The 10,744-nt window shown below is 37.7% G+C and overlaps 1 protein-coding gene across 2 annotated transcripts; it reads left to right on the top strand.

Annotated features, from left to right (window-relative positions):
- The first annotated feature begins 407 nt into the window (after positions 1 to 407).
- rnaset2 (ribonuclease T2) lies at positions 408 to 3,495 on the top strand. Of its 2 annotated transcripts, none has more exons than XM_027022748.3 (10): positions 408 to 516; positions 977 to 1,045; positions 1,131 to 1,185; positions 1,298 to 1,347; positions 1,473 to 1,530; positions 1,701 to 1,765; positions 1,870 to 1,983; positions 2,362 to 2,407; positions 2,858 to 2,932; positions 3,072 to 3,495. In XM_027022748.3, the coding sequence occupies exons 2-10, from the start codon at positions 981 to 983 to the stop codon at positions 3,279 to 3,281; spliced, it is 738 nt and encodes a 245-aa protein (XP_026878549.2). In that variant the 5' UTR covers positions 408 to 516; positions 977 to 980; the 3' UTR covers positions 3,282 to 3,495. The 2 variants fall into 2 exon arrangements, with proteins under 2 accessions (XP_026878549.2, XP_026878541.2); XM_027022740.2 differs by having other exon boundaries at positions 419 to 690.
- The last annotated feature ends 7,249 nt before the right edge of the window (positions 3,496 to 10,744 follow it).

The following is a 10,744-nucleotide window of genomic DNA, read 5'->3' as shown; positions in this document are numbered from 1 at the left end:
TTCTCCTTTTGGCATGCATAAATAATTTAAACATTTTTATAAGAAACTACATAGGTACAATCTCCCAGAGGACACCAAAATTTGACTGTCGAGTAGAAAATTAAATTGCTTTACGATACTGTTAAAGCACCCAAACTAACATGGAAGGGTATATTGCTAATTATAATGGGACATTTTAATAATTCTTCTTAGTAGTAATAGTAGTAATAGTGGTGGTGATGGTGATTTTAGTAGTAGTAGTAGTAATAGCCTATGTATTTAATGAGTAGGATAGTATTTAATAATAAGTTGGCTAATATTTAATAATAAGGATGAGCGTTTTACAGAACAATCAGCAGTCTCACTTGAATAAGTTTGCAGCAACCACATTCACGTGACATTGAAAGGGCTTATGCTGCTGTCACGTGACCAACCGCGCAAACTCACTGATCGAAGAATGCAATGTAAACAGGTTCAGCATATTAATCTATACATTATAGCTACGACGAGCGTTTAACTTCATATTGAAGAAGCTGGGTAGGTTACTCTTTACTCGGCAGTTTTTGTTCGAGAACGTTTGTTTTTCTGTCTATTGCGTTTTTTAAAACGGAGACCCTCTCTTGAAGAACTCTTTTACTATACAAAACGCCCTCAACAAATTTCGACGTTATTATCCGTTTTTACATAGCTCTGTATTACGGAGAGAACCTGGTAAGGAACATGCCTTGTTGTGGCCATTATCAAGACTTCCGCTAACCACTTTGACCATATTCTTGGTTCTTGCTCGATATGATAATAGTTCGATATGGTCTTTACATTGTAAACTACTTAACCTAAGTAGTTTATAAAAAGTCAGAATTTTCAAAACAGTAAATGTGCGATAGCTTTCCGTTTATCTATGCCTACCTTTTGTCTCTATTTTATGACTTAGTTTATTGTAATATTAAACACAGCCTATATTACTGTCTCGCTCTCTGTGTGTGGACTTTTTTCGTAGAAGAATGAAAACCCTTATGATCTCCATTTTTCTTGGCTACGTCCTGTCATCGACACTGAAGTTTTCTCCGTAGGGATAAGTTACTTTTGCTTATTTTAAATTAGGCTTGGATTGACTCTTTTTGTTTAATATCAGTTGATTTTGCTTCTTTTAGGCATAAATGGACTAAGGTCATCTTGACTCACCACTGGCCAGAGACATTTTGCACTGTAAGAAACTTGAATGTTTACTTTTGTTCTTGGAAATGTTACATTTGTTCTGTCAAGTAGATGTTTTAGTCAGTAGGTGCATGGAACTAAAGACATGCTTCTGTATTGGTAGATCGAACACTGCAAAGCCAACTTTAGTTACTGGACCCTACATGGATTTTGGTAGGTTTCAAATCCTAGATTTTTTGTTGTTGTTGTTGTTGGTGGTGGTGGCTTGACCTTTTTTTATGCGTACATTGTCCCTTTTCCAAACTGTTCACTGCATAAAAAATGTCTTTGTGACACAGGCCTAACCATGGCAATGAATGTAACTCATCCTGGCATTTCAATGCAAGTTTGATAAAGGTGTGTAAGCATGTGAGCTTTGTGAGATGGTGGGTAAAAGTTAGGACATTATTGTAATAATGAAGCAGACATATTATTATACTTTTTATTTTGTAAAAAGATCTACAAATAACATGGAAAATTACTTTATAGTAGCCACATTTGCATACCCACCTTTGTCTGGTTTACAGGACTTAATGCCAGAAATGAGAACATACTGGCCAGATCTTCTTAATCCTGCATCTACAGCATTTTGGTATGATTTTGTATAAAACTGATCTTGTGTAATAGTCATCATTTCCTGATATCCCAACTTTATTACTAAACATTAATGTTTTGTTTTTTTGTTCGTTTGTCCAGGAAGCATGAATGGTTGAAGCACGGAACATGTGCTGCTGAAGTAGAGGCTCTAAACGGTCAACACAAATATTTCAGCAAAGCACTTGAGCTCTACCACAAACTGGACCTTGATGGGTGAGGGAATACTTATGGCACATCCCTGTTCTGTTTTTGCCCCAAGATGTGCCATAGGATTTCATTTACCGCTGCAAACCTTTCACACCATTTCATTTTGTCATTCTTCACACAGGAATAATTTATTCCTGACATAGACTTCAGTAATGTGCACATTCTTGATGAAAGAACATTTATTAGCAGTTCTGCAAAGGCCTGGATGTGCCAAAAAATCAGGAAGTGTCAATGGGGAAAATGTGTAAATGCTTATTACAGCAGTTTCTGACTTCAGTTAAGTCACGCAAGCCACTGCATGCTGTAACAGAACCAAAGTCATGGGTTGTTATGCTTGGCTCATGTAGATTCCCAAGTCATCAAAATATTTTTGTCCGGCTTTAGTGTACTGAAGAAGAGTCAGATACTTCCCTCTGAAAACCCCTACAAGGTGAGAAACTGCTGAAAAACATAGATTAGAACACCTCTAATTATGTGGCTAGAACTACATCCTTGTGCAGATGAATATGAAGAAGAAATTATAAATATTTACAGCTCAATTTTGACTGTATATGCTGTGTGGGTTGTTTATGACTTGATTTTTGTATGTTGATTAATGCAAAAAGTAGACATTGGACCATTGGTGACATTCTTAACTTAAGAGCAGAACCAAAGAATACTTTACAGAAGTATTTCTGTCTGTCTGTCTGTCTTGTTTTTGAGGTAAATAGACAGCTCGCTGTTCTCTTTTTTTTTTCTTTTTTTTTTTTTTGTATAATCATCAATTGTTCCCCTTAGTCAGGTGGCAATACAGTGCCAAGCCTGTTGCTCAAAACCTGTTTTGTAATGCTAAAGCTGCTGGCTGTGATTCCTATCCATGTTGTGTGTCGTTTTTTTGAAGCTGGCAGATCTGGAAATGAGCATCAGCGATGCTTATAAAGTAACGCCAAAGATTCAGTGCATTTCCCAAGAACAGGTAGGAACCCAAATACCTCAGTCCAGAATACATTTGCGCATGCCCAAGGAGTAATACTTAAAAAGTAATTTTTTATTCTCAGATGACTAACATGCAAAAATGAACAAGTTTCTCCAATGTCTTGTGGTGTTTTAATCAGGGTGGTCAGATTCTGGGTCAGATTGAGATCTGTATGGACAGGCAGTTTCAGCTCATTGACTGTGAGAAAACTTCAGAGGAGCTTTGGAGCAGAGACAACGAAGTTCTGTGGCTTGCACTCAACAGCAGCTCAATCTACAGTGTGTGTGATCCATCTGTGCCAGTATACTATCCCTTAGTTGACACACTGGAGAGGACGAAGGCTCGTTAAGATACTTACACTTCCGTGCTTCTGTGCATACACGTCTTTTCCATTAGAGGTCAGCACTTGCACTCTCCAATATAGGTTTGAGACCTTATTTTAAGTCATATTTTAAGAGAAAGTTTTTTTTATAATGTATCTTTTAAATTTTAACTACAACTCTGTGTGTAACCTCATAATTTAAATAAAGAATAGAAAAAAGAATGATATATCCTTTTGAAAATGTCTAGTTTGGTGTATTTTCTTTCCCTGGCAAGTTAAGTAAATGAGAATTAAGTTATATGAATGTTGTTTACATGAATATGTAAGTTACATGAATGTAATTGCAATTTGGGCATTTTAATGTTAACCTACTGAATTTCAAACCATGGAACCAGTTGGTGAAAGCATATGAAATTTTCTGAATTATGTGGCCTGTAGTACTATACTGAAATATAAGCCCTCTTAATTTGTTAAACATTTTTTTTATTCTAACGATGTAAGGGAGTCATACATTTTTCTTTTGTTCTGGAAAGGACAGCATTGCCATGAACTCTGCTCCATTCCTTACCATGTGTGCAAGTGCTCCAGCAGTGAACAGACAATACAAATACAGTGAGATAAGCCTGGTCTGTGGAGCTCAGAGTCATCCCTAAAGGCAGGGCTATTCTACCTCATAGATTATCATTCCTAATTTCATCTATAGAACACTGTTAGTCTCTGAACTTTCAAATGAGTACAATGAAATGGTTTAAACATGTATTATATGTGCACAAAAAGGAGGATTCTGCTTGTTGGTGCCTCTAATTTCAGATTTCTCGGAGTAACGTTTCTAATGAAAGATAAATATGTTTTTTTTTCTGGAAGTAAAGAATGCATTGAAATTTGGTGGGTGATTTTAAAAAATGAGTACAGTTAACATTGGTCGATTATTTATTTAATGCTTTGCATAAAATGATTGAATACCATTAGCTATGCAATTTCTGAATATTTCAGAATGTCTGGTGTAAAGTCTTTCTGCATTTATTTATTCAAGCGTGTAATTAAGTAGGGACAGTTCAGTTTGGTCAAGACAATAGTTTTCAATGCCAGCTTAAATAATTCAATGTATTATTTCAAAGTACAAAGTTTTCCTAAATATTAACTCAATATATGAGGTATAGAAAGTTTTGAGCCAAACATTTATCAGTGAGTAATTCATTTAAATATTACTAAAGAACTATTTGTTCTTGTATGTTAAACTTGTAACTCTCAGACTTGCATGTAATCCTGACTGACACTTCTTTCCCAAACTAATATGTAACATCACCAACAGGATACCAGGATTTGCCCAGTATAGGAGTCAAAAAATGGCACCAAATGGACAGGTTTCCATTTAAACAGTGTCTGTAACTTGTACTAGTGATTTCCAACTGATCCGAATATTCCCAGACTCAAAAAGGTTCCCAGGATTTTGGGCTGTACAGTCACCTCGGAGACACTGTATTTGAGAGCACGCTGGTGATGACAATCACTTACAGTACAGTCCGTACCCTCCACAGTCATTGGCTTGACTAAATATAGTTTTAATCCTTGGAGACATCTTTGGCTTTCATTCCAACCAACTCACAGTGCATGGGAGCAAAATACATTTACAATATTTGGCAGATGTTCTTATCCCGAGAAACTTCCTTATATATTAGTATGATACTATGTTCTTCTTGTGAACTGAACCTCACTTTGCTCCACCAGATGAGTTGCAGGAGCATAATACACTTACATGTTTCATGTGGGTTTATCATGGTTTCAGTTGACTGAAACATCATATTTATTGCCGTAATAGTGAAGATGAGTATTACATTCACTACCCCCTTTTAGAAATGCCCACCCAAAACCTTCACTTCCAGGCTCCTTTATAAGGAACACCTCATAGCTGCATTTTATAGGTGTACAATCCAAAGATTGCAGCTCATTTGTAACACAAGTTCATCTTCTAAACCTGCTTAATCCAATATGTGGCTTGGGGGGACTATCCTGGCAGCACAGAGTGCAAGGTGGCAACCAACCCCAAAGAGGGCACCAATCCATTGCAGGGCACATGCAGTTACTGTTTGTATAGGTGGCAATGTTTCCTATATTTTTAATATGCAGCTAATAATTTAGCATTACCAGTACCTGATGAAGAATGACTAATGTCATTAATCAATGAGCTCCTGGTTGTACTTTAGAAATTATTTTACTGTACTGTACTTTAGAGTCTTTGAGAAAAACTAGGAGTTTAATTTAATTCAGTCAGTTCCATAAAGTCTTAGTGTGCTGTAGACTTGCATATTTGAGACCCTGTCCAACCTGTTCTGAGATCTGCTCTATGTAAGCTGACAGTTAAAACAGATCACAGTGTCAAAATGAGATCTCATATAGAAGGTATGTCATAGATCATACTGAGATGTGTACTCTTGTGATACACAAAACACATTCATCCATCTTCTTGTATCACGTTTAGTGCTCCTTGGCTAAATCATTATTCTCACATATAAAAGCATATTTTGCTTGAGTTGATTTAAACCACTTTTTGTCACCGGTAATGACTCTCAGTGATATGACTTGCTCATGCAATAACGATTACATACAGAGGCTTGTTTGTAGTGCACCTTCTTACACTGGAGCACCTTGGGGAGCTCAGAGATCATAAGACGATGTGTCTGCTCTGTGATCTGTGACTGAACCTGGCCACTGGCCTTCCTTTGTTCATTCCGCAGAGGTAGCTAGATGTAGCCATCAGTAGTTAAAGTCGTCTGAGCTGACAGCAGCCAAGGTGAATTCTGCCCCTGGCTGTTGCTGAAACCTTCTCCTCTTGGGTATTTGATTGCAGTTATGGAGAGACTGAATAATTCCTGCTGGGGAGAAGAGGGGACTCACCATAGACAATATAGTCTGTATACACTCTATGGGACACCTGAAGCCAACTGGGAGCTCCTTGGTTTATTAACAGAGGTCAGAAAGGATTGTGTATCTGTCTGCGTGTGTGTGTATTGTCATATAATCTCCTCCTTTTTACAAGGTGGTGACAGAATGAAGCTATGGCCTGGCACTGAATTGTAAACACCTAGAGACAATCTAATTCTCTACATTGTGATCTAAAATCTAGGAGAATTCCATACCATTAAACCCGAGAAAAGGCTGTGCAGATTTTCCTACAAATCCTTTAGTGAACTAGAAAAGTGCTACAAATTCTCTGCATCTTGGGATCCAAGCCAGACACTACATAATTTGTCTCCCAGTAAAGCCACTATGTCAAATGGCCTTCTTTCTCAATTGCACTGGTGTTTTTTGCAGACTTTTTGAAGAAAGTCGCCCACAGCCAAATAATTGTGAATGCCTTACAAGACAATGTGCAATTACAATTTGACAATAGCACGAGACATGGCAATAATACTGCTTTTGACTTTGGCATTATATGCAGCAGCCAAAGAGATAACAGCAGGTGAACAGGGAGATGGAATGTCAATGAGAATTTCTACTGTCCTGGCTTCTCCGAAAGTGATAAATAGTGATCTTTTGGTGTGTGCAATATCTAGGTTGTTTGGATATGTGTACCCATGATTATGAGTTTGCTGTGCACTGCCACATATCCAGGCAGACCTTAATGCAGTTTGTCTAATCTTTCCTCACATTGAAGCTGCCCACGTATTTGATGCTGTCATCAATTATTACTGCACGTTTGCTGTTTCCTCTGCATTTGCTGCAGTAGTTGTGACCCTTCTATGCTGAGGTTCATTTCAAGAGGCTCTGCTGATGCTTGAGCCTCATATCATGATTAAAATGTGACACTCTGCACTTTCTCCAGCTGTACTACACAGGAGGATTTACACCCCATTACAGACACATACATCTACGATGGGACCACTGCCCTGTGAAGCCACACTATCACACACTCACACATACACACGCAATGGGACCACTTTCTTGAGAATCCACACCATCAAACACACACCTGTAATGGGACCACTTGCATGGGAATGCACACTATTACCCACGCACACCTGCATTGGCACTTCCCTGCACTTCCCTGCAGTGCTGTGTGATAGGCTGGGGTGCATAGGAAGCTGACTGCAGATGTTCCATCAGTGATTATTCATCAACAGAATGCACTGCTGTGCATTGCCTCCCTATAGTGTCACCCGATTTCTTATGGCTAATTTCATTTTGCTAATTGGCTTCATGTTGTCTGCACTCTAGATACAGGTGGTGGAATATATTTCCTAAGGGACTGCAAATGGTTGCCTAAGTACACTGTGCAACTATTGTGAAGTAATTCCTGTTCGTTTCACAGTTGAGTTTTGTCAGCTGAGTTTGTAGGCTCTGCCACAAAAGGGTTGAAAATTACATTTCCTAAACAAATGTTGGCCCCATTAATTTTGTCTGTATTTATACTTACAATGATAATAATCAGAATCAAAGTACTAACATATACTATATTTTAATCACCATGTGTTGTCTATTGTAACATGAACATGAAAATGAAGTAATAAAATATTTGTTTTTACTACGAAAATTAATCATTAATATTTAACTTCATAACCTTTCATTCTAACCAGTGTTATTGGAGGCTTAGATGATACTCTCTTAGTTTCTTTTTCTTCATTTAATATTTTTTCTTTATTTAATGAACAATTTAGTGTTCAATGCATACTTAAAATAAACTTATGCTTATTAATAATTCTTTCCAACAGATCACAAACTGCTTTAATTTCTGTAACTGGAGCTGCACTGGTACCATCACCACTAGCCAAGTTGTAAGAAATCAGACATTCTGTTCTCTTCTGTATGATCATAACTCCTATTCACTTTCTAAAACTGAGTCACTCTGAGGGGGAAGAGGTGACATGTTACTCCATCATTAAGTCTCAGTCACTTAATGTCATCAAATTTCCATTAAATATTATTTTTCTAAACTATACCTAAAACCAGAAAAAAAAACTATTTGGGTGAAATGTCATGAGCCAGCATCTGCACTATGGCAACATTTTGTCATCAGAGAGTTGGCATCAGTGTTTCTAACACATCGTGTCAGTCACCTTAGTATCAGATGGACAACTGGTACACTTGGTTCTATCAGATGAACAGATGGTTCTTCTGAGACTCTTCATGCATGTCAATGTTGAGCAAGCAAATTTACAAAATTACATCCATCCCCAATGAGAAATCTTAAATTAACCTCAAGATACTTGAAACAGTAAAGGATCATCCTTAAATTTCATGTTTTAACCCTCTTGATGAAAGGAATCCAAAGTGACTATCTTCAAAGTGTCATCTAAGACAATTTCTTCAGGATTTGAAAAAGACTCAACTGGCCAGCAAGCCAACCTAAAATTCCTGGTAATAAACAACTTGTGCAGTACATCAGAGGGCTGTAAGGTCACATGTCTCACCACTTGTCTGATGGCATCTATCCTGCAAAGAGGTCATGCATTTCTATTTAGAAAGTAAAGCACCCAGAACATGTCTTCTGCCTGGCTCTTAGCTAGCTTAGACTCCATTCTTCTGCTACCATTGTGTCATTCTCATGAACTCTCCACAAGAATTCCAAATAAACCCAGTGTACCGCATATAGAAATTGTACTGTAAAAAGTTGTACATTCCCTCCACTTTTTAATCTGAGTGTGAGACAAAGAGTCCCACACACAATTAAAGCATTTTGTGCAAACCATTAAAATATTGTTTTGACTTGTGTGCAAACTCTTTTGTGCATCAAACTGATTTTTACATTTACATTTCTGACATTTAGCAGACACTCTTATCCAGAGCCACTTACAAAAGTGCTTTGTCATCTACTCATACTGTGCATCATATCCAGTACAATAGATAGAGTATAAGACATCAATGAACTACAATACTACTGGATAGAGGAGTCCATGCTGATGCCTAGAAATAATTACAAGTCCAAACAACAATAAGAACTGATACCTGGGAGGAAGAAAAAAGAAAAAGTAGTGTAGTACAGGATGTTACAAGAGAATAATCTATTTCAGTAAGTGCATGATCAGTGGTCATTTCAATACAGTGCAAATGGATGGGTCTTCAGTCTGTGACTGAAGACAGCAAGGGACTCTACTATTCAGACAGTCAGTGGAAGTTCATGCCACCATCTGGGAACCAGGACACAAAAGAGAACTGATGCTTGTCTTCCATAAGACTTGATGGATTTCAAGACAAACCATACTTGAAGGTTAAAATATTAGAGGCACAGAGTGGGCTTTTACTATTGTCGTGATGTAGGGAGGGTCTGAGCCATCCTTGGCTTTGCAGGAAAACATCACATTTATAAATCTGATGTGAGCAGCTACTGGAAACAAGTGAATGGAATGCAACAGTAGCATAGCATGTGTGAACTTCTGAAGATTGAAGACCAGCTGTGTTGCTGCATTTTGGATCAATTGTAGGGGTTGATGGCCTGTAGAAGAAAACCATCAAGTAGTGAGTTACAATCATCAAGATGACAAGCGACTGAGCACCTGGGTAGCCTTCTGAAAGAGAAAGGGTTGAATCCTTTGCAAAGGAGAAACCTGCATGACTGGGTCATATTTGAAACATGAGTTGAGAAGGAGAACTGGTCATCCAAAGTTACACCAAGGCTACATTCAAAGGAACAGTAAAGTCACGGTGAAGATAAGGAGTTCCTGGGATATACAGAAGCTCTTGCTGGGGTTGCGCTTCAGGTGGTGAGCTGTTATTCATGAAGTAATGTCAGCGAGGCATCCTGAGATACGACTGGAAACCTGAGTGTCCAAATGTGGGAAAGAAAGGATTAGTTGAATGTCATTCATGCAACAGTGGTAGGAGAAATCATTATTACATCACCAAGAAAGCAAGTTTAAAGAGAGAAGACTGAGTCCTGAGGGACACCATTGAAAAATTTACATGTGGAGTAGATGTGGATCCTCTCCAATGTTGCCTGAGAGGACTGTCCCTCCAGATATAATGGGAACCCTTTCCATGTAGAGCCAATGATCCCAAAGTCAGAGAGAATGGACAGATATTGTAGTTTAGTTTGTTAAAGTCTTTAGAAAGATCCAGAAGAATAAGGACAGATGAAAATTTGGCTTCTCTGGCAGCATGAAGCTTCTCAGTTACTGTTATGAAGGCACTGCTATGAAGTTTCTGTGGAATACACAAGTTTAAAAACTGAAAAAATATATATTTATATTGTGATAAATTAGCATCCATGAAAAACCTGAGTCAGGTTTCTTATAAGAACAAAGTTTTGTATTTGCATTAGTGAAAGAAGTATATCACAATTAATGATAAACAAAATAATGTTTCTTGATGTAAATTCTACATTTGACATCATTGATCACATACTTCTAAATTGTCTATAATACTGTATAGATCTCTCTGGAACTGTACTAATGTGATTTGTGACTGATTTAGCTGTTAATCTAGGTGAGCAAAACTGGATAGCATGATATTCTCTATGATGAAGCACTTGGCTCTGTGCTAGGGCAACTAATTCT

The sequence above is a fragment of the Electrophorus electricus genome, chromosome 12, assembly GCF_041902795.1.
Source record: "Electrophorus electricus isolate QZ-2024a chromosome 12, ASM4190279v1, whole genome shotgun sequence".
NCBI lineage: Eukaryota > Metazoa > Chordata > Actinopteri > Gymnotiformes > Gymnotidae > Electrophorus > Electrophorus electricus.
Note: the sequence above shows the minus strand (reverse complement) of the source record. Positions and strands in the feature narration are given on the sequence as shown.

Bases quoted from the DNA above. Each gene is read 5' to 3' on its own strand.
- rnaset2 (XM_027022748.3), top strand. From the start codon at position 981: ATGAAAACCCTTATGATCTCCATTTTTCTTGGCTACGTCCTGTCATCG. The intron at 1,984-2,361 runs GTGAGGGAATAC...GTCCGGCTTTAG, and splicing joins CACAAACTGGACCTTGATGG to TGTACTGAAGAAGAGTCAGA. The intron at 2,408-2,857 runs GTGAGAAACTGC...GTTTTTTTGAAG, and splicing joins CCTCTGAAAACCCCTACAAG to CTGGCAGATCTGGAAATGAG.